Genomic DNA, 24,036 nt, shown 5'->3' with positions numbered 1-24,036 from the left:
CATAGAGGACCTACAATAATGTACAGTATTTGAAAAAATAATGTGTTTTTTGAACATTAAAGCATGTCAACATATTCTGTTACACCAAATACCCAAAATAATGATCTTTAAAATAGCATCATATGACCCCTTTAAATAACAGTAGGTATTGTATAAATATCCAGTAAAATAATACTAAATTAAACTGATTCACTATACACCGAAAGGCATCTGGCCATTTAGCACAGCAAGATGACATTATATGACATTATAGATGACATTTTAAATAATACGTTCAACCAGAGCAAGGTTCAGGTTTCAGGCAAGGTTTTTTTTTTTCATGAATTAGTAATTGGTCTGATATATACAATATAAAACATGTACATGAGGCGTTGTCTAATATATCGTCTGAATAAGAGCAGCCCTGCCTTCCTTGTTCTAACCGCTTTTTATTTTCCTGTCGTGGTTTTTATTGGCTATTCTTTACTCTGAGGTGACAGTTTCAACTCCGAGTGTCACAGAAACTAGATCTACTGATTAATGGTTACCAATGTTAATAAAATGCTAATTTGACTACAAGAGGATTAAGTCTAACTCCTGACTTATGATGCATGGATGTTTCATTCATATTTGGCTGTTTTTCTTCGCTGTATTTGGTAAGTATGGCAAATAAATTCTATAGCTAATAATTATTGCAGTGCTTCTGTTTTTTTATCTGTTAATGCATATGTGGTTTGTTATATATACATCGAATAAATTTTAAAAAGCTAGATATGTAGTATATATGTGATGTTTACTTAAAGTTGACTTAAACTAACTTCATCTCTTTAGGCCAATTACTACATTCACATGTATAGTCATTTATAAGATATAGTTTATCTTTTACTCAGAAGTATTTGTTAATTAATAATAACGAACATACATATTGATTGACAGTGAGAGAAATTAAAGTCAAAGAAGTGAAGACGGGCCTATACAATCGTGTTGAACTCACTGGAGAGGAACTTGATCAAAATATTGCAGATTCTCTGAAGTCAGTGGAATGGACCAAACGAAAGGGATCGATAACATGTCTATGTATTACAAAAACAAATATATTCAATGCTTCATACAGTCAATGCTGTGGAACGGCTCATTTCTATTTAAACAACAACACCCTCATTCTGGAGAGAGTGACAGCAAGGGATGAAGGAGTCTTCATTGAAACTATAGTTACAGGAAATGGAACTACAAAATGCCTAAACTTTACATTAATTATTCAATGTAAGTCAGCCGAATCAGAGTCGAGCTTATTCATGTAGAATTCATCTAATTATGCTGTGCTTGTGCTCATTAACATATTTTACTTTAAGATCCTCCAAATGCAACAGAAATTGTGGTCTCCTGGACCTCCAGCACATCTGTGGCTCTCAAGTGTGAAGTGAGCGGTTTATTCCTGCATCTGATGTGGAAGAGAGAAGGAGTCCCTATTCTAGAGAAACACAGACACTCATTCAGTGAGAGGAACCAAACTCTACACATCAGCAACATAACCAGCTCCGAATACGGCACGTACAGCTGTATTGCTTCAAATGCATATGGAGAATCAGAAAAGCACACATATATTACCAGTGAGCAGTTCTTCATTCATTGTGCACCTTATATGAATTTGCTAAATCATGCCAGATTGTAATATTCTGTTTAGGACAGGAATTAAACCTAAAACATTTTTAAACACAAAGGCACTTCGTAAGACATCTTTAAAAAGAAAGTAACACTGTGAAAAAGGAAGCTGCATTGCATAATCATGTATTTTTCTGTTTTTTTAATTTAAGGTGGAAACTCAACTGTTAACCAAGGAAATGGCACTAGAGATAAAACTCAGTTTGATCAAACTGTGCTTTCAAGTGGACTTACACTCACAGGTGTTTTGGGACTGTGCATCGTGTTCTACTGCCTTTACAAATACCATCACAGTAAGATTTTCTCCCAAATACATAATCAATGTTCATAAATGTTATGAATCTCATGTTATGAATAATTCAATGTTAAATGTATACATTTTTACTTTTAGACTTGCACTCTATTTATTTACTAACTGCTTGTTTTCTTAAAAAAAAAAAAAACGAACACTAGCTTCTCTAATCTTTTTGTACTCTATCTGTTTTCTTTTTATTTATTATACAATTAACAAAAGCAAAAAAGGCCTCTAACACTAGCTTGTTCTATTCTTTTTCTATTCTATCTGTTTTCTTTTTATTTATTATAGACTTGTCAGCACTTGCATATCATTGCTTTTGTTGATTTTGATTGCTTCCATTGTCCTCATTTGTAAGTCGCTTTGGATAAAAGCATCTGCTAAATGTCTAAATGTAAATGTAATAACTCTGTTTATGAAACCCACATCCTTCATGATTTAGGTTTATTCTGTGACTCAGTTCATGAACCTCAATACCACGTAATCTCAGCATCTCACTTCTCACCCAAATGTTCTCACAAACACCAGTTTGAAAAAAGAAGCTTGAATCACAGAAACACCAAAACAGACAAATTGTCCCTTTTAAAAACTCCCCAGCTATTCAGCAGACTACCTAAAACAGAAAATACAATTAAAGCAATTGCTGCATTTCATTTCTATTTTGTACAGAATGTTTTACTGTTGTTATATTTTTAGGGCAAAGAGCAGAAAATGGCAGAACTACAGATGAAGGTATTAAAAATGAATCTATTTATCTATAAACTTGTATTAATTATATAATTATAATTAAATATACATACCTATTGTAATTGTATAATATCTGTGAAATATACTTCACAGGGGGTGCAGCCAATGACCTTGGTATTTATCAGGTAACAGACAATCAAAAGTATTAATAAACAGATCCTGCTGAAAAAAAAAAAACAATAGACACCTTCCCAGAATTTGTAATGGTTTTAATGGTTATAATGGGAATTGTACTGGTTTTAATGGAAACTGCAATGGTGTTGGTCTCTACTGGTAATTGGTCGCCTTCTATTGGTGGCTTGTTAAAACCACTAAATCCTAATGGAATATGTCCCAAAACACACTACAGGAAACCATTTTTAATGGTTAAAAGTTGATGGTTTTTAATGTTTGTAATGGTATTTGTAGTGGAAACCATTAGAATTTCTGTGACGGTCTCTTGTTTTTTTCAGCAGGGATGTGTAACAATGAATTTAGTACACACTTAGATGGATGGTAATATGATGACATTTAAGGCACCATCTTCATTATCTTAAAGACCCCATGAAAATCCAAAAAAAGAGAGAAGTCTTTTGGCTTTAATTCATATTTACAACCTTTGAGGCTTCTATATGCTAATGCATTTTAAAAATGGACTCTTTCTGTCATATTTCTAATAACTGTCAATCACAGCTAATTATAATATTAATAGCCTATATTATTACCTATAAGAAACATACAATTTTTGTATACAGCATTAAAAGCTTTAAATACTGCTTTTGTCCTGTTGTGTGAACACTTAAATATTTAATTTTGTGCTTAATAGTCTCACAATTTCCATACAAAGCGCTGCACCGGAAGTTGAGGTAGTCACTAAGCCTAAATGCCACTGTTAAGTCATTTCATTGGGTCTTTAAGTCATGAAACAAACCCCTATTAATAATACCTGTTTACTCCGACCACTCCCGTCTCTCAGGAAGTACCTGACCCTGAAGAGGTGACTCCTTTACCGTACGTCTACACAGACTTCATTAAGCCGAAAGAGAGCAGTCGGGCCTCCGCTGCAGCGCAACACTTTGAGGACTTTGGTTACTCTGAGGTAGGGCCCACATGCAGGGAACGTGTCTCTAATGAAGAGTCCACAGCGTGTCCTGAAGCTGGAGAGGAATGACAACTGAAATAAGAGACTACAAAACATGTTGGCGTGAAAACAGCGAATACTAAGTTACTTTCATATTCATGAATCTGGTGCAGCGCAACAGATTTAGAAGTGGAAAAAACACGTTACATACTGATCAACCACTAGAGGGCAGCAAAAACAGCTGAAAACATACACTCAGAAAAAGGTACAAAGCGGTCACTGGAGTGGCATCAAGGTACAAAAGCTAAAAGGTACAACCTTAGGTGTATATTAGTACCTTAAATGTACATATTAGTATTTTAAAAGTATACGTTTTTGAATGGGTACCGCCTCAGTGACAGTTCCCCCCATAGTATGCAAACTATAAGAGGTCGTAAGTATCCACCCTACACATTAGTGACTGTCATACACAGTGATTAGATAAATGACTTGTGCCTTTCAGAACAAAGTGGTCTTGTATGACAAACTCTGTTAAAGGGTCAGTTTATCAATTACGACATATCATGGAGTCAGCAGCAGGTTAACTGATGTTAAAAGGCAAATCTAGATGCCAGTAAAGAGGTCTAGATGCACTCTCACAGTGCACAGTAAGAGACCAAAACAGGTCAAAGCATTTGAGAGACAGCTGTCAATCTTCTGAAGAGTGTAAATGTTTCATCAAATCTTTTATTTACATTTTATAGAGTACCTTCATGTATGCCTAAAGCAATGTCTTAATTGAGATTCCTCAAAGCAACCAGGAATATACTGCAACAAGATGCAAAGAATAGGTTCCTTTCTTTCTGAAAGGAAATTCTGAAATTTCCTTCAGAAAAACCAAAAGAAAAAAAGAGTGAAATAAAAATAAAACTATTTCCTTTTAACACACATGAAGTTAACTGTACAGTCTTACTTTTTCTAAGTGTACTTAAATTGTTACACCCATGGAATGCTGGGAAATGATACCTACAAACAGAAGGGGGATGTAAGTGTTTAATAATTTAACTTTAATCTCCTGTGATATAAATAGAAAAAACAGAGGTTTGGGGGACAGTGTTAATTAAAGCTCTCCTATTCAACTACAATAAGTGCAAACAGATATTTATATACAAAATTGCACATATCATTTGGGATTCAGAAAAAAAAAAGAATGTGTGGAAAATAATTTGCATCGCTTGTTTGGGGATAAATAAATCACAAAGCGAACTCGGACACAGATGCTCCAGAACAAAGGACTAAATGCAACGCAGGTATCGGGAATAAAACATTTGAGATTTGGGTGATAAACAGATGCACTCTGATCCAAAGATTTAATATCAGTGATTAAGCCCTATTTGGCAACCCTGAGACAAAAACAACCCCATTTCAGCACGTTTGACTAAGCTGAACATTCACTTGGAATTAATGGACCAAATCAGACTATGAGCACCATAAGGCTCCAGAGAGCCTGTTCAAGTGCGTACAATCTGCAGGGTTTTGATTTTCATTAAAGCTACAGCATCAGTATTTGAGATTCACTTTTGATTACCTAATAATACAAACAGATTTAAAGGCAAATATTTTTAACATAAAGGGTACCCAAAATCCTGCAAGATGCTTTTTACGATCTATTGTGTGCATTACTAAATTAATAAAATGATATGCTACATATGATAGAACAATCACACTGAATAAGGAGAAAAACTACACATGTAGAAGAGAAGAAAATAATTTCACAGCATTTAAAATGTTCAATTTATATTCTGATAGTCACTGATGCCATCCATGGTTTACATTGTCATAATAACATATACATTATCTATTGTTATTCAAAGAAATTTCATATTACACCATTAAAAGCTTCACTTTGATATTCAGTCTCTCTCTTCTGAAAATCCCCCTCCGTGTCCAACATCTGGTTGAACACAATCTGTGAATAAGTTTTCAAATATACAAAAGTGCTCAGTCTTAAAGAAAGCATAAAAAATGTCTATCTGGCCCAAAAAGCCTCTTCCCTTTTTTAAGGCAAGTGGTGACCAGTAGGTCAAAAGACTCTTGCCACAGAACCGTGCTGTATCATCTCCCAATAAATATTGCAACAAATAATTCCCCCCGCATTTGAAACGAGTGAGCAGAGTTAATGGCTTTTGGCATTTGTAGTTTCCACGAATGGCAAGAGCTTTACTATTAATGTAGAAGGACGGGAATATCTCTCAATTATACATGGAAAGGGCACAATGACATAAGTATGCAGCATGAATGTGTGGACAGGAAGCCAAGGTCATGTTCACAAGTGTAAAGCATGCCAAAATGGAAAAAATAAACTTAAATGAAACACTACATTTACTTAAAAGCTTTTAAGACCGGACTGCTTGCAGACCATGTCCCTTTTGCCCTCATTTCTCTCTGAACTGTAGTTGAGGTACTGTAAACACTTTAGAGGGTGCTTGAGGGAGGCAGAACAATGATTCACAAACATCAGGCTCCTTCCTATTATCTGAACAAAGCTGAAATGCACTCAATTCACATTCAGTAGAATCCTCAGCCAATTAAAGTTGAGTTCCAAGGATTTCAGAACTCTGGGATTCCGGAACTGAACGGATAAGGTGACCAGGGAAAACATGCACTCATTACCTTTCACTCTCACCAACACAACAGCGACGACAATATGATAGACCAGTACCAGAGTAAAATCTCTTTTCCAAAATGATTTATAACGTTATATATCATCTTTATAAATATTTTCTGTGCTGTTGTGTCCTCTATCAATATAAATAGCAAAATATAGTGTCATATTTCCTACAGCTAGTCAAATCCCCTTATCCATTTACACTAAAGCATTTTAAAATCACAAGGTTCTTTTCTGAAAGGATCCATTAGAAATAATGTACAATTGGAACTAAATCTTCCAAAAAATGGATGCCTGTACAAAACAAAATTAACAAAAAAATACAACAAAAAGCAACACAATCAATGTGTGTGTTGTTAGCCACAGGAGTGCATAGATGCTGAGTTTGTGAAATGAGTCTGGGAGGTGTGTGAAACCAAATGATTGGGTGAAAAGCGAAGAAATGTGTGTGGAAATCATCCGTGATGATCTGACCTACTTCTTTGACCTTCTGCTCAAAATCCCAACCGAAGATTGTTTGAAGAAGAATACTCAGCGCTAAATTTTGTTTATTTTTTTCCTTAAATTAAAAAGCTAACCAATAAATATACAAACAGAGTCCACTTTTTTGTTGAGACCAAAAATGCTTCTAACACTTTGTGGTGTACATTCAGGAACATTCATATTGAAAGTGAAAAATGCAACGTAAAATTAACAAACAAACAAACGGAAAAAAAAAAAAAAATCACTGTAAGAGTTAACAATAAACATTGCCATAATAATAATTTATATTATATTACAAATTATTCCTATGTGTGTTTTTTCCCAGTCCAAGGTCCCTGTCAGGGTAAGGTGATTTTTTATAGTTTTTCTTTTGAGGGAATCCAGATGTAAGGTCCAGACTGTTCCTCTATCACCATCTTACACTGGTTATAAATGTCCTCTAGTGTGTCCCCTTGAACCAGCGCTGAAATAAAAAGAGAAAGAGCTGATGTTAAAGGTGCTGTATGTAAGTTTTTGACTCTATTAAAGCATAAACATACCATAATATGTTTGCAGATATTTAAGAAACATGCCAAGTTAACATACTTGTTTATCTGAAAAACAATGCTACAGTCAGTTATTCTCCTTTGAAAATGTGCGTTCCGGGCCGGAATGTCGGTCTCTGTTTTGGTTTGTGAAACCCGCCCACTGCCAGTTTACCCAATTGTATTTCATCACACCGGGTTGCCAGTTGGTGGAAAACACAGCGTATTTCATTTCATTCATCGTCAAGTGCGCTCGTTCCTGTTGGTTTCAATCTGGCAACCTGCGTGTGCGTCAAGTCTGAGGAGGAGGGGCCGGGTGAAAAAAACCCTCTCCAATATTTTGAATTTGGACTGCAATACCTAGTTCAACCACTCGGTGTCAATCCTACATACAGCACCTTTAAAAGATTCTCAACGTCTTTTTCGTTTTGCACCACAAGAAGTAAGAACCCCTGATGACAGTTTCATAATGATCGTTTTTGAACTTAATGGCTCATTAGCCACTTTATTGTTCATGGATTCTTATTGTAAGAATAGCCATTTTACCCAGCAACAGAATATCTAAAAAGCAATGAGAATTATGCAGCTTTTTTGTTTAAAAATATATTTCTTTTTTTCTGATAAGCAAAATAGTTCTTCTATTTAAGTACACAGCATTATTAGTAAAGCAACACACTTTTTAAATCTCTTCCGGGAGCTTTCTTGCAGATGCAGAGCAGCGGAATAAAAAAAAAATATATGAAGCAGCAGCAGCATAGTCACATGGGTTCAAAATATCCTCAAATTAACCATCATGTCGCTGCATGCTTTTTCATAATCCTCCATACAGACTCACGGGGGTCAAGCTAATGCAAATTTCAAGAGAAAGTTGATGTTTCACTCAGGGGAGACCATCAGCTCCATGGCTCTGCTGTCAAACATGATGGATGTAACAGGCTGCAGTGGTTGGCCTCTGAGGTAATGCATATGGAAGAGACTATCAGAATATGCAAATGAGGTGATATCTGAGCATAAAGGCGCCTCTCGGGTCCTCTGGATGGATTAGGAACTCTTGTGTTACCTGTGAAGTACTCGCCAAACTCCTGCTCCAGTTTCATGGCACGGTCGTACGTCTTTTTGGCCTGTTCCTCTGTCAACCTCTTATTCATCTCCCTGAAACGCACAGGTTTTAGAAGTGTATCAGTCACTGTCTCTGAGCGCAGAGGAATTTGTATTATTTATTAAATATATACGTCATCATAGAGATGTGTGGGAAACTTACATTAAGGACTCGATGGATCTAGGCTTTATAAAGATGGCAATGGGGTAGAGTTGTGCTACTTGTAGTCGTTTTATAGCATTCCCAGACACGTCAAGTATGCAGTGTTTTCCCTAGGAAAGCAAAAAGGACTTGCTAAATGCTGGGAAGCTGAACGGTAGAGTAAGGGTCCACTCACAAAAAACACATTCAAGTGTTGTAAAGTTAAAAGAGGTTCAGCAAGGACGAGTCTTGTGAATGATGGCCCCTAACATTGAGTTTGACTCTTTACCGAGTTACTCGCAAGTAATATACATCTGGGACATGCTAAACTAGCTACACATCGCAAATAGTGAAATCTAAGTTAGGCAAGGCAAGCTTATTTATACACCACATTTCATTCATAATGGTAAGTGCTTTAAAAGCATTTAAAATAATCATAAACCACAACGTATGCATAAGAAATAAGAGTACCAATAATAGCAAGGAAGTAAGCAGACTTCGTGGCAATGTTGTGGTTGTAAAACCACAGCAAGTACTGACCCTCTCAGCCACGTATTTGACAGACTGGACACTGGTTCCATACAGATTGTCATTGTACTGTCCAGCCTCGATGAACTTGTTCTCTTGGATGTCTTTCTCCATCTGCTCTCGTGAGGTCACAAAGTGATAATCTCTCCCGTCCACTTCATAATCCCGCTTTGGTCTTGTAGTATCTGGAATTGGTAAAAAAAAAAATCCAGGCTTTAGTTTTATAAGATTTGGGTACTCGGCTCTAAAACACATATAAATCATCATTATTATTTACATACTCATTCATGTGAAATACCTTAAGCTGTCAGAGGACGGAGAGCAAATCTACTTACAAATACAAATAAACTACTATATGACTACCTTTTGGGTTGACATACTAAAAGATAGAACAGCAGCAGTGGTCTAAGCAGAAATACCCATAGTTCCTAGTTCCCACTGGCTGGATGAACTGTATACTACAGGGAAGGACTATTACATTTTCTACTCATATCTTGCTCATTGCAGACTAATATTCTCACTTACCTTCTTGAGCAGAACTGTTAGCTGCTTTTTTAAAATTATGAACAAACAAAAAATGGTTAAATAAAAGTCTGAAAAACTGAAAAACAAACAAATAAAATGTTTAAGATGTAAAACATGAAAGAGCTCTGTGGCACTCATCAGCAAACTCAGAATGATATGGGATTTTTTTTTATAATATGGGATTTTTATTCTGAGATGAAGACCTCCTTTATTGTATTGTCAATATTTTGGCTTATACGTGTAGCACAAGCCAACAAAGCTCTTTCCCCATAAACATAAAACTTAGGAAAATTAGAACACAAATGAAATCTTACAAATCGTGGATTACTAAGGGTTACTTTCAAGGTTTGCTCCAAGTAATTTTTTATTTACTCTTTAGACCACTCTTTAGAAAGCATCACTACCTAGTGACCTAGTTGAAGTTTATTAATCAGCAGACCTTGAAATAAGTGATTTGATAGTCACGACACAATGAAATGAGTTTCAGGAACTGCACAACAAGCACTCTGGTTTTTATTCTGAGATGAAGACCTCCTTTATTGTATTGTCAATATTTTGGCTTATACGTGTAGCACAAGCCAACAAAGCTCTTTCCCCATAAACATAAAACTTAGGAAAATTAGAACACAAATGAAATCTTACAAATCGTGGATTACTAAGGGTTACTTTCAAGGTTTGCTCCAAGTAATTTTTTATTTACTCTTTAGACCACTCTTTAGAAAGCATCACTACCTAGTGACCTAGTTGAAGTTTATTAATCAGCAGACCTTGAAATAAGTGATTTGATAGTCACGACACAATGAAATGAGTTTCAGGAACTGCACAACAAGCACTCTGGGAGAGTAGGGAACACCACAGACTCTTATGGTCAGGCCACTCACCTTACCATCTCATTTTGATGAACCCCACCAGAACCGCTATCAGCACAAAGGCTTAAAAACCCCCAAGACTACTGGATATAATTACAAACTACCCTGGCTGGAGGTTTTTCTAACACTCCGATTGAAATTCATAACGGCACAAGTGAGAATAACACAGTACACTATTGCTCAGTTGGGCTCTTTAAAGACATTGCTTGAGTCAGGCTCTACTGAAGGTTAATCTGTGCATACTAAAGATGAATAATGAATAATAAATGGAAGATCCATTAAAAAGTCTAGTTTATCTGATAATCTAACCACCTGGACAGGAACCACAAGATCTCTGTTGGGTACTTACGTGGCACACATGACCCAAACTTGTCCGGGAACTCGGAGATGAGGTCATCGTTGATTCTGTCCTTCATAGGCCCCAAGATTATAACCGGTCTGGCATAATTAACTGTTCAAACACATAATACAGACACAGAAAATCAAATTGAACACCAATCACATAATCTATTTACACTTACTGTGAACGTCATACAGTTCAAACATGAGAGACCGTGGAAAGGCACTTACTCTCTTGTCTGATGACGGGCTCATACGAGAGGATCAGCTCCTCTTGACTCCCTGGAAACAGAACAGAAAAACATACTCAGTGGGGTGGGTGCTTATGATAGGACTCAGCTTGCTTTTTGCAGAACGCCGGCGATCATGATGGCCACATTTTGTGCGCCCTTCACCAAGGTCTCTCATCTCAGAGCACAGCTCAAGTGGATGTGTAAATGAGTTACTGAGCATGTAATGTCATAACGTACTTGTTCACAAGGACATTTGCATTAAAAAAGAGAAAAATGAAAAACAGTGGCAAAATTGAGTTAGTGCTCATTTGGGAGATTAAAGGGATTGTCAGAAAGGCTTTGGGGCAATGATGGACAACAGAAAAGCAATTTAATCACGGATGAGACTGAAGTTTCAGACAGTGGCAATACTAATTGAATATAATAGTCCAATTATGGAAACGCAAGTCCAAAGTGACGCTAGTTTGGAGGTGGTCTGCGCACACAGGGACTTGGAGAGCCAGAGGAGTTTATTTTTAGCCCTGGGACGAACAGAAGCAGGTTGCCGCAGGAACACAATATGGTTTTTATCCATCGATTCAAAGCCAGATAGGATTGCATGTTATTCTGAGCCAGAGCTTCCATTTTTCTCATTGACAGTGGTTAAACTATAGAGAATGAATCACACATAAATCAGTTTTGTGTAGTGCTCCGCTCTTACCCAGAACAATTTAGAAGCTGTAGAAATGCTAGATGGCCTCTATTTGTGTAGCTATTGCCATAAACAGAATGAATTTTGTCCATTGAAAGCCTTACAAACACAAAGCACACTCTGAAGCACACTCTGTTCACCAACCTAATGAGCTGCCCACAGAGGCAGAATTTTAAGGCATCAACTGCAGACTCACAACAAAAAAGCTGTTTCAAAAGGTAGGCAACTTAACTTTGTTGCCTCCTAATATTTCTTGTTTGGCTAAATTCTAAAGGCAACACTGCATGTTTATAGTATTACTGATCCAATTCAAGCAGGTGAGGTGAGAAAAATGTTGACTATAAATGAACATTTTATTCAACACTTTATAGTATGAATAAAATGTAGAATTAAAAACAATTCTTTTAACTAATAATGAAATGTGCTAACTTTATGCTTATTAGAGTGGAGCTCTATTGTTAGCACCAGACTCAAATGAAAATATTATTGGGAGTTGAGTCTCACATAGCTGGTCATGCATAATGTTCCAAATCAATAATGTTTTTTAGGATGTCCTCCTAGAAGGCAGCTGTCTATGTAGGTAATAAGCAACAAGGCAGCTCACTTTGAACAGAGCTTGAGTTGTATATTCGTTTGAGTTCTGCAGGAAAGGACGAGTTCTGTGCATTAAATAGAAGCCAAGCTGAGGAGACAGCGTCTAAGAAGACTTTAAAACAAGGTTATGTGGGTTTGATCAATGCCTGGAGTTTGTGGTGGAGACAGATCATACATTATATTGTAAGACTGGATATGACCTTTGCCCTCTGACCCTGATATGAAGCCAGCTATAAGAGCCCACACTTAAGAATTATGCTTCTACTAACATCACATGAAGGACATGGTGACTTTTGTCTCTTATGCTCATCAAGGCTGCATTTATTTAATCAAAAACACAGTAAAAACAGTAATATTGTAAAATATGAATATTAAAGGGGTCATGCGATTTCAAGTTTTCCTTTCTCTTTGGAGTGCTACAAGCTATTCGTGAATAGATAAGATCCCTAAATTTGCGAAGACTAAAGTCTCAAACCCAAAGAGATATTCTTTGTAAAAGTTAAGACTGGTCCACACCCTCCTAAAACGCCTAGTTTAAACACGCCTGTATTTACAACACTGTTCCAGAACAGTTCAACCCAAATATTCAGATGTGAGCAACGCATTTTACGGAGGACGAGGACTGTTTCCTGGGAGAGTCGACTACAATGCCTGTGTTCTGACAAATAATGCTGACTCACAGAATGTAAGTATGCTTTCATATTTAAAGAATTTGCCACTGATGATTCAAACGCGAGTTTTGAGCAGTGTAGAGTAGCGCTTGTTGTTTGTCGTTTCTCCGATCACAAATGCAGACATGGTTTTATGTTTACCATGTGAAACCATATAACATATGGCGATGCAACGCAACGCGTAAAAAGACAGTATAAGTCATTATAATCAATATGTCACCACTGGATGCAACAAATGCCTCGTTTATAATGGGTTTTATTGGTTTTGACTTGTCGTGCCGGGACACGGCATCATATGGTAAGGGTCGTAACATTTCCGTCACACGCTTGAGGTATTCGGCCAATCACAACACACTGGATAGCTGGCCAATCAGAGCACACCTCGCTTTTCAGAATGATGAGCTTTGTAAAAATTTACGCGTTTCAGAAAGGCGGGGCATAGAGGAGAAACTATAATGTACAGTATGTGCAAAATGTTTTTTTTTTTTTTTTACCTTAAACCACATAAACACATTTCATTACACCAAATAATGTTCTTTTTAGCAACGTCATATGACCCCTTTAAATAAAAAAAATAAAAAAACGTTTAATTTATTTCTGTGATGCAAAGCTGAATTTTTAGAAGCCATTACTCCAGTCTTCAGTGTCAACTAATCTTTCAGCAATCATTCTGATTTGGTGCTCAAGAAACACTTCTTATTAACAGTGCTGCTTAATAATTTTGTGGAAACTATAATACATTTTCCCCAACATTCTCTGGTAAATAGAAACCAGAGAATTAGAAATGTAATATTAGAAATGTCGTTACTGTAACCTAATGCATCCTTGCTTCATTCATAAAAAAAAATAAAAAATGACCGCAAACAGTAGTGTATATATATTCACATTAATGAAATGTTTGCTCAAATGTAACTGAAATGTTTATGGCTAAAACTAGTATCTTTCTGCATGTCATAGCAAACAAACTGTAAATGATTCTTTCTGACAGCACATATCATTTTTCATCAGTGTGTTATCAAGTGAGTCCATTTCCAAAATAAATTAAATAAAAGCCACAAATCTTGTTTACCGGCCAACGGGGAAACAAACAAGTCATCTTTCATTATGTTGATGATGGCTGTCTAGATGAGCATCATGCAATATGACAATTACACAGCAAAACCTAATCTGTCCAAAGTGACAAGCTCATCCAGAGAGCTGAATTCACACTCAGTCTGGAAACCTGCCACTCGCAAGAGGAGTACAAAACCTGACAGCTAACGTTTTGGAGCTGGAGTATGGTACTATATCTCCAACAAAACTGACCTGAGTTCATCAGGTTACTCAGTAACTTTTTCTTATAGTAGTACGTTCTAGTTTTCAAGGGTGTTGTAGATTATTATCAGCGGCTCGCTATAAATTTTAACAGTCTAAGTTATTGTATTGGACAAAATTAGACTTGAGTTTCAAGCATAAAATAAAATTTGAAAAAGGAGATTAAATTAAGGACCCAGTACAGAGGAAGAGAGATAAATGCAAAAGAAATATCCTCTATTCTGATCTTATATATCGGCTTTGTTTTCTGTGAACAACTACCGCTTCCTTTCTCTACGTATTGTATCTTGGCACAATACATATTAATTCATTGAGAATAGTGTTAAATATTCCGTTTGACTGATGTGTATTCCCTTAAAACCATATTTCAATAATTGTGTTGGCTAAATTTTTTGATGAGAACATAAAAACACTGTCAAAACACAAGACAACATTTGGCACAGCACTGCAGAGACATCATAAAAGACAAACACAAAAGACTAGATTGTAACCTAGATACCTAGATAAGCAGAACTGTATATTCTGATTTGTTCTGACATGCAAAGGCAAATGGGACTAAAAAAAAAAAAAAATAAAATAAAAATAAAATACTCATATTAAAAAAACAAGCATGCAGGACAGGTGCCATGCTGATCAAATGGGCAAAATCTGTGCTGCTTGTGTGTAGCATTATGATGCTCTGAAGGTGAATTGTTCTTAAAAAGGTTATGAATTGCAAAGAAAAATAAATGAGGTAACATATATGTGACTGAGGTGATTTTAAATGTGATTTTCTAGCTGATTTGGTGAACCTGAGGTCAATACGCTGCCTCATATGAATGTAATTTTCCTGATAAATTACAATCTGTGATGGTGAAACCAGACTAGAATATGTCCAGATCATCCTTTACCACGAAATTAAAAAAAAAACAAAACAAACAATTATATGAATATGAATTATATTAAATCAAGCCTATTTAAGGATCATTCATTAATTTAAGGACCATATTTTTTTTGCATTATGAAATGTTATTGAAATTATTTTCCATCCAACAGTCATTTATTTAATGCAAAACCAAATAGGAAACAAACAACAAAAAAGGTGAATTTTTAGGTTTAGGTTGTATGTAAACATCATTGTAGTATTTTTATTTTTTTTTACTGAATTTAATTAATGCTTTAATAAAAAATTATCCAGACATGAGAATTAGATTTTTTTTTTACATAATAATAATGAAAATCTGAATTTTTATGCTTAATTATCAAGAATGTCAATGGTTCTAAAAATAGGCTTAAATGTCTTAACATTAACAAAATAAATATTTTTTCTTATGATCTTGGGGTAAAATATAACCCAGACATAGATTCACAGATAAATGTTTAGCAATAAAATAAATATACAATTTTAATTTGAGTGCTTTTGTGTGTATTTGTGTGTTTTTTCAAAATATTTTAGCAGTGTAAGAATGAAACCAATAGCACCCCTGATAGTGATTAAAGAGAATATTCATAACTATGCTAATCCTCTCTATTATAATGCACATAAACAATCATATAATCAATGCATTTTCAATCAACACTGAAATCCTATGAGCCATAAACCTGAAATAATACATATACAAGTTGGTGCATCTTAACACAAGACAAAACCACACAACAAAATCCTCAAGTAATCCATCAGTGCCAACACCCCCACCCCTCTCCCATCTTCAAAAGACAGAGGGAGAGAAAAAAAAGAAAGAGGAACAAGAGACAAGAAAGCAAGGGAAATTTGCAGGCCCGGCTGCAATGTTGCTATGGATACTAGCGGGAATCATAAGGCTAAAAATCTGAACAGCGCTGCGGTTGTGTGCCGAACTAAAAATACACCCTACATCCTTCGGTTTTATTCAGTTCACCTCTCAAACACAAACATAAGAAATATTTACTACAGATGACCTTACAATACTGATCTCATAAAAGACGCATTAGGAGACACATTTATGTACAAACGTAATATTGAAGCTGCTTCTGTGAGCTGCGCTGCAGTACTGAGGCTGAGAGCTCAGAGTGAGCTGTCACACTGCGGCAGAAGGATTGAGTCTCACACACACACACTTTCACTCTGACTGACTGACTCAATGACCCACCAGCACAACTTGAAATGGGAAAATAAATTCAAGATGACAGGGCACGACAGAAACTAAGCCGGATAGACTGAAGAAAGGGAAGAGACAGACAGATATTACACTAGATGAGTGAAGAGACACAACAGGGGCTGCTGGTGAACTGTCTAAACTGTCATTAAATCATTGGGCCCTTCCTGCTAATACCTGAAAACTGGGGCGAACAGAATTTGGGATGTTGGCACTGATAAAACCATTTTAAACACAATCACTCAACAAATAGAACACTTACCCCTTTAGAATCGAGGCTACCGGGTTTTGCATTGAATTTAACCGTCTTCAGACGAGCTCTCTCTTTTCTCTCCACCCTGCCACAGTAATAGAGACAAAGTCAGTGAAATGTTCTACACAAATGTACTTATACTACATTCCTATGGTTTCCACAAAAATATTATGCAGCACAAACGTTTGTGTTTGTTTTCGACAAATAATAATAAGAATTGTTTCTCAAGCACCAAATCGTGCATATTAGAATGATTTTTGAAGAATCATGAGACACTAAAGACTGGAGTAATGACTGAATTGCCATCACAGGAATAGATTACATCTTAAAATATTTTTAAATATAAAACTGCTATTTTAAATGGCAAATACACAATATTATATATTTTCTATAATTTTGATTAAACAAATGCAGCCTTGGTGAACTTAAGAGACTTCTTTCAAAAACATAAAAAAATCTTACCATAATCAAAACTTTTTTTTGTCCTAATTTTGTTTTACATGAACATTTTTTTCCCCTGATATGTCAAATCAAACAGAATGTTGCTGCTTTACATTTAAGACTTCTTTATGTAAATACAGATTAGAAATTAATAGACAAGAATGTGATAGGTTAATATTAATGAACGACCCATTTTTGCTGCTTATTATTCACATGGTGTATTCAACACTTTCATATCAGAAGAGGAAAGAAAATTCTGTTTTCCATTTTATGTTCCCTTTAAAGAGCAAACTTAAATATAGGGCAGTAGGGTAACAATTAGAACTAGGGCTGTCACATGTTTTTTTTTATTCAATTAACTGTATTAAAAAATACAGTTCAGTGAAAATATTAACTTGACACTCTACCTTAAAAAAGGGGGTACTCATGTTACATTTTTTAAGAATTAATGAACATAATTTAGGTGGCTGTATTAACTAAATATTGATATATGCAATTTACTGAGATTAATCTGATAACTTGGCATATCAATTAATTTGATCGTATTTTTACATTTCCTGACAGCTCTTATTAAAAAGGTAAGGTTGGATGTGGTTTGTGGTTATTAAGTTACTAAAGGTAGCACAAAACACTTAAAAGGTGGTAATAAATCTGCACTGGTCACAGGTTCAGTCTTCAGTCGTGTAGGTGATTCAGCATGAAACTCACCTCCTCTTGCTGGGGATGACGCCCATCTCCTCACTGTCCCCTTCAGGCGTCACTCTCCTGGCCTGCCACCACTCATCATCAGATGCATTGATGACATGGAGGATGTCTCCATATCGGAAACTGAGCCCCTGACTGGGCAGACCACTATCCTTCGCCCTCTCATAGTCAAACAGAGCCCTGCAGAGAGAGAGAGAGAGAGACACACACACACACACACACACACACACAATGTCAGTTTTACAGACCTGACACATTCACGCAACATTTCGCATCCGTCTGTCACTAAAACAGTCTTGAATTGGCAGTAATGGCTAACGTGTTGTAAAGCAGCATGTGCAGATACAGCTGTGAAAGGTACAACAAGTGCCACTAGCCACGGTCAGCACATATTATAGATTAGCACACACTCCTCATAACTGTGTGTGTTTGTGTAGAATGATGGTACGATGGGAATATGATTGATTAAAAAACAACTGAATGTTTCATTCCAATGCTTTGTAAATCTATAAGCTGTAACAAATAAATGCTGTTCCTTTGATCTTTATATTCATCAAAGAATCCTGAATTTTTTTTTATCATGGTTTACACAAAAATCTTAAGCATCAGAACTGACTTCAGCATTAGTAATAAGACATGTTTCTTGAGCATCGAATTAGCATATTAGAAATATTTCTGAAGAATGTGTGACACACATTGTTTTTTTTAAATTGTGTGCGCCATTATTTGGTCTGTTTTTAAAAATTAAACAGTTGAACAATTAATTTTTTTTCTACTTATTTCCTGTCTCTTCTCTGCTACAGAATAGAAGTAAAAGTAAAAACATAGACTGCAAATACTAAGAATATGTAAATATTATAAACAACAGACATAATATCACATAATATCACTATATATATATATAAATATTATTTTTGATCAAATAAATGCAGCCTTGGTGAGAATAAGAGACTTCTTTCAAAAAACGAAATCTTGCTGACCCTAAACTTGATTGACAGTGTAAACAGGGAAATCAGGTCTTTCTCAAATGCTGCAAACCTCAAAATTTATATGATATATTTCACATCATTTTGAGTGAGAAATCTCAGCTCCTTCACATAATAGAAAACCTCCGGTAAGTGAGAAGCACAGATCAGAAATGCGAAGCCATTTCAAAGGCAATCACAGTTTACTACGCACTCCTGCCATCTGAAGTGGGTGAATCACTATGAGGCGACAGAAGAAACCTCTCATTCATCCTCATATGGAGGAGCACTATCAAGAGAAACAGGCTAGTGTTTCAAGAATAACCATGATTCATGTACTCACCCTTAGAAAGAGACATAAACACTCTATTTAAAAAACAGATTTTACACTGCTGATGTAGACAAAGACCAAATGAATAGAAGAGTTTAACCTGAACCGTTTGAGGGAAGCATGTGCACTGGTGTCTTGAGTATGCACTTCAAAAATAAGCAGGACAAGTAATAGCTGTTTTGTTTTGTTTTTGTACTTTCGATTCTATTCTCAAAATTTTGCCTGCTCCAGTTTTAAAGCCATGCTGTTTTCACTGTTATCTACCTCCAGCAGGGCTGTGTGGATGATCAAGCGGTGAAACACATTAAAAGGAAGCACTATAGCTGAGACGCATCCACACACAAAAGAACAGACAGGCTGCCACGGTCTCCTATAGGCCTGCCCCACTGAGTACACAATACAAGAGATAACAGCAATAATGCCCATTAAACTCCTTCCTCCAGGTACATTTAGTCACTGCAAGCCTAGTCGAAATGCTTCAATGCAGACCTACGATAAGCTGAATCAGAGTTATTGCGTGTCATGTTTCTTTCTATTGTCTATACGGTTTCTAATTCTGTTTGGGTGAAAACCAAGGAGGCCCACTATATGACACCCACCTCCTAACGGCAAATGCTTACAAAAATTGTAAGGGCAATCGAGGCAATTGGGGGGTAAGCAAGCCAAAGTAAACCAAACTTTGACCCCTTGATCTAAATGTAAACACAATAAATATGTGGATGTCCGATAACAAAAAAAAAAAAATAATAGGCATCTATTAAAGACATTTATCATTTTAGAACAAGCTGTTCCTAAAATGCTGCAATGACACCACACACTAAACAGCACTTCTGCATATTCAGCCCTGATAAAAGCTCTCATATAAGAAGAGACTCTCCTGAATAGAAGTGTGAGGGTTTGGGGAACAAAAAACAAACAAACAAACAAACAAACAAAAAACAGGTAATACTAGCACACTAGCTGCATCTTCTCTGTTCACTGCCAGCACTCACATCACCTCTGCTTTATATTACCTTTTGTAACGCATCTGTTTTGGAAAGGAAGGCTATGATGCAGATGCAACAAATGAGATGTAAACAACACAAAACTGGCCTAAAATCAATGAAGGGGCTAATAATGTAATTTAATAAACAAAGGATGAACATCAAGTGTTCATGTCTATATCTTAAAATAGATTATATTTTTGTTTGGATATAAAAAGGTAAGTATTGTAACTGTGATTAAAATGATTCATGAAAAGTTAGATTACATACACTACCAAAAGTTTGGGTCGATAAGATTTATTAATGTTTTTGAAAGTCTCTTTCGTAAGTCTCTTATGCTCACCAAGGCCGCATTTATTTGATCAAAAATACAGTAAAAAAAAGTAACACGGAAGTATTCAATCAATAATCGATATATAATACTGAAATACATTACAGTTTTAAATAACTGTTTTATATATTTAAATAGGGCTGTCAAATCGATTAATTGTGATTAATCGCATCCAAAATAAAAGTTTTTGTTTACATAATATGTGTGTGTACTGTGTATATTTATATGTATTTATAAATGCATACATATACATGTATATATTTAAGAAATATATATATTTTGGATGCGATTAATCATGATTAATCGATTTGACAGCCCTAATTTTAAAATGGAATTTATTTCTGTGATAAAAAAGCTGTATTTTCAGAAACTGTTTATCCAGCAGATCCTTTAGAAAGCAGTAAACATTTATTTAAAATATAATTTTTTTTTTAAAAAACAACAACTTACTAACCCCAAAACTTTGAATGGAAGTAAATACACAGGCTTGATTAAAAATTCCCAAAACAAGTAAAATGTATCTAACATTACACAGCATAAAACATATAACAAACTAAAAATAAATATTTTCTCTGTATATTGTGTTTGTGATCAATATTATCCCAAGGATGAAATCAATAAAAAGATACACAAGCTACACTGCTGTGAGCAGATACAGTACCTGCATGACAAAATGAATGGGTTGCACATAATGGCTGGCACATATGCTGCTCTAATGGATGAAACATTCAATCTCACAGATGTAATTTCACAAGCATGCATTATTCCACAACAAACACAATATTAAGACAACAATCTGCACTTCCAGCTGTATTTTAGCAGAAAACGCTCTAAAAATCATGTGATGGTGCAAATGGCTCCATTTGGGTCACTTTGGTACAACATTATTCATAAACAAATAAACAGATCCATTACAAACCATCCTGAGTGCAAAAAGAAATGATCCACCACACTATACACAAATAAAGTGCTGTCTTCAATGTCCTCGTTAATCCTTGTTTCATTAAAGGATAAAATAAACACACACACTGGAACACATGCCTAGGGAAAAAAGCACATGTTCCCTCTCATCGGCCAATGAAGACTTTGAAGAAGCCAATGAAGAAGGTTGCTATGGAAACTGCAAGCTACTGTACAGTTGAGATAAATAATATTTTTTTATGTTTGTATGCTGGCAGGTTCTCAGCTTATTACTGTGAATTAATTTCTCCATGGCATGATTATGGCAGTGATGCTTCTCAAGACACTTCCAAAAAACAGCATGTGTTAGTGCAGGCTGCTGACAAAAACTCAAATTTACTGTCATATGACACATATTGAATAATGCTCTCTCTCCCCTCTGCAGGCATTATGTGCCCCTACGATAATAAAAATAACATATTCTTGTCTCTAAAGCATTCAGCCGATACATACGATGAAACAGATTTATAAACTACCAGATGAAAGAACCAATCTGCAAACATTCTGTATTGCAAAAGCTGTATCTTATAGCATTATTTATATACAATTATAGCACTTATTAATATTTTGAATGAGCTTTTATATAAACATTTTATTTTTGCATTTTTATGTGTTTTTGTAATTTTTATTCGTTTTTTATTTGGCTATATATACTTACACACAATGTAGCAATTTTAGTACTTTAATTTATTTAATTATTAAATTACAATTTTAATTTAGTTTTTTTATTTCAGTTAGTGAAACAATTTTTAACAGGTTCAGTTAACAATAACAACACCAGTTTAAGTCTGGCTTAGGGCAGGTTTTTGCACTGAAATACTGCATGCAAAATTGCCAAAACTCTTTAGTGAATTCGCCCCTGAGAGATTTTCTCTTGTGATTTATTGTGTGGGTCTTGCAGTAGAGCTGCAGGGCTGAATCTCTGTGTAACTGCAAGAGAAACAGTACAGGTACAGTATGTGTGTAATATACAGTGCTCAGCAGAAAAGGGTACATCCATGGGTGGACAGCATTTTTCCACTACAGCAAATGTCTGTAACATAATTTGTTAAGAGAGAGTGCTGCCTCAGTTCTTGAAAAAAAATGAGTGTAGTATTTGCTAAGCAGTAAGATAAAAGCTGAAGCCATCAGCATGGCAAAAGGGGGAAAAAAGCAATACATCTACAACACGCAAACTAGAAGAAAGTGTCAGAGTGCTGGCAAAGGTGCAGATAATGTGGTGCTTTTACTTGTTACAGAGAAATGTGGTGTTTAAAAGCCCCCTGAGAGTAAAGTGGAGTGGAATCTGTATGTGTAGATCAGCGGCCTCATAGCGATAAGAGCCCGGGCTATAACAGGACCCGAGCTGACATTTGCAAGAATGAATTACATACATTACAGCAACTGAAGATTTTATGTGATTATACATTTTTACAATTTGTGAAGAAAATGTGAGAGGTGCTTGTTAGTGCGAAGTTGCTGTTGGGGGTGGTTTGCTGGCCAAAGTCAACAGAGCCCACCTTCAAGGTGGATATCTGGAAAATTAAACTAAAAACACAAACATAATATCAATATTCACGGGATTATAAGAAAATAAGTGAATCTCTAGCTCTCTCACTGTCACAGTCCCTAGACACATCAAAGCCAACTTCTCGCTAAATAAATCAAACCAGACATCTGTGCAATTTATATTCTGAAATTTACATTTGCGCTGGACTTTCCTGCATAATAAGCAGGATAAAGAGATGTATATTTCCTTCTCCGATCACACAGAGGAAGGGTGTTGTTATGGTTACATGTAAATGCTACTGCAGAAAAAGAGAGAGACTCCCGAGAACGCTTCAAGGAGGTAAATAAGCAGTGCACACACACAACACAGACGCATGCTTCCGCGTTAAGAAATTGTGATGTTGATTCATTGTGACAGAAACACCGAAACATGCTGACTGAGGAAAATCACTCAATAACTGACTCATATCCTATCCTAACTCAGTCAGTATGTGAATGGAGTTGTGTATGCATTGCTTTTACATTGACATGTGCTTTCTATTCATAGTTTGCAGCCAACAGCGATCACACCTCTGCATTCATCTCATCAGAACTCAGTGGAGGCAAACAGGAAATTATACTTTTGTCATAATTTTCTGTTTCCCTCTACAGTTTTGTGGAAACTCCTGCCTCACAACCTTCTCCTTCCTCAACTGCAGAATTCTTAAAGTATAGTATACCGCAGGGGCCATATTGTATATTTATATTCAAGTTTCTTTTCCTGAGATACACTTATATTAGTCCATGACATGTTCAAGTAAAGTTCTTGTACCAAAACAGCAGTAACAAACTTTTTTTATCAGGATCAGCCAAGTTGCTGAATGTAAATATGGGAACTCAGCAGTTTGCAATAGTGTTGTTATTGTAAAATGGACAGTTCACCTGAAAAAATAAAATTCTGCTATCACTTACTCGCCCTAGTCCCAAATTTGTATGAGTATTTGTAGAATCCATACTATGGAAGTCAATGGCTACCGTCCACTGTTTGGTTAAAGTGTTATAAAAATCTGTTCTGATTTTAAAAA

The 24,036-nt window shown here is 35.7% G+C and overlaps 2 protein-coding genes across 17 annotated transcripts in view; one reads left to right on the top strand and one right to left on the bottom strand.

Annotated features, from left to right (window-relative positions):
* Positions 1 to 137: 137 nt before the first annotated feature.
* Positions 138 to 4,920, top strand: LOC107693972 (uncharacterized). Its single transcript, XM_016493583.1, has 7 exons — positions 138 to 635; positions 916 to 1,242; positions 1,332 to 1,589; positions 1,794 to 1,934; positions 2,633 to 2,668; positions 2,777 to 2,808; positions 3,639 to 4,920. The coding sequence occupies exons 1-7, from the start codon at positions 584 to 586 to the stop codon at positions 3,831 to 3,833; spliced, it is 1,041 nt and encodes a 346-aa protein (XP_016349069.1). The 5' UTR covers positions 138 to 583; the 3' UTR covers positions 3,834 to 4,920.
* A 2,030-nt stretch (positions 4,921 to 6,950) lies between these two features.
* Positions 6,951 to 24,036, bottom strand: part of LOC107693969 (disks large homolog 2-like) — a 210,592-nt gene continuing 193,506 nt past the window's right edge. For 11 of the 16 annotated variants that reach the window (XM_016493567.1, XM_016493574.1, XM_016493580.1 and 8 more), the window contains 2 exons: positions 17,918 to 18,094; positions 15,850 to 16,853 (listed from right to left, as the gene is read on the bottom strand). In XM_016493567.1, the coding sequence (XP_016349053.1) occupies positions 16,754 to 16,853; positions 17,918 to 18,094 (277 nt within the window). In that variant the 3' untranslated portion in view covers positions 15,850 to 16,753. Of the gene's footprint in view, positions 7,337 to 8,457; positions 8,550 to 8,658; positions 8,769 to 9,177; positions 9,351 to 10,908; positions 11,011 to 11,129; positions 11,181 to 15,847; positions 16,854 to 17,917; positions 18,095 to 24,036 lie in introns of those variants that run through there. The other 5 variants (XM_016493573.1, XM_016493578.1, XM_016493579.1 and 2 more) reach the window with 3 other exon arrangements.

The sequence above is a fragment of the Sinocyclocheilus anshuiensis genome, unplaced genomic scaffold, assembly GCF_001515605.1.
Source record: "Sinocyclocheilus anshuiensis isolate Anshui unplaced genomic scaffold, SAMN03320099.WGS_v1.1 scaffold694, whole genome shotgun sequence".
Lineage (NCBI taxonomy): Eukaryota > Metazoa > Chordata > Actinopteri > Cypriniformes > Cyprinidae > Sinocyclocheilus > Sinocyclocheilus anshuiensis.
Note: the sequence above shows the minus strand (reverse complement) of the source record. Positions and strands in the feature narration are given on the sequence as shown.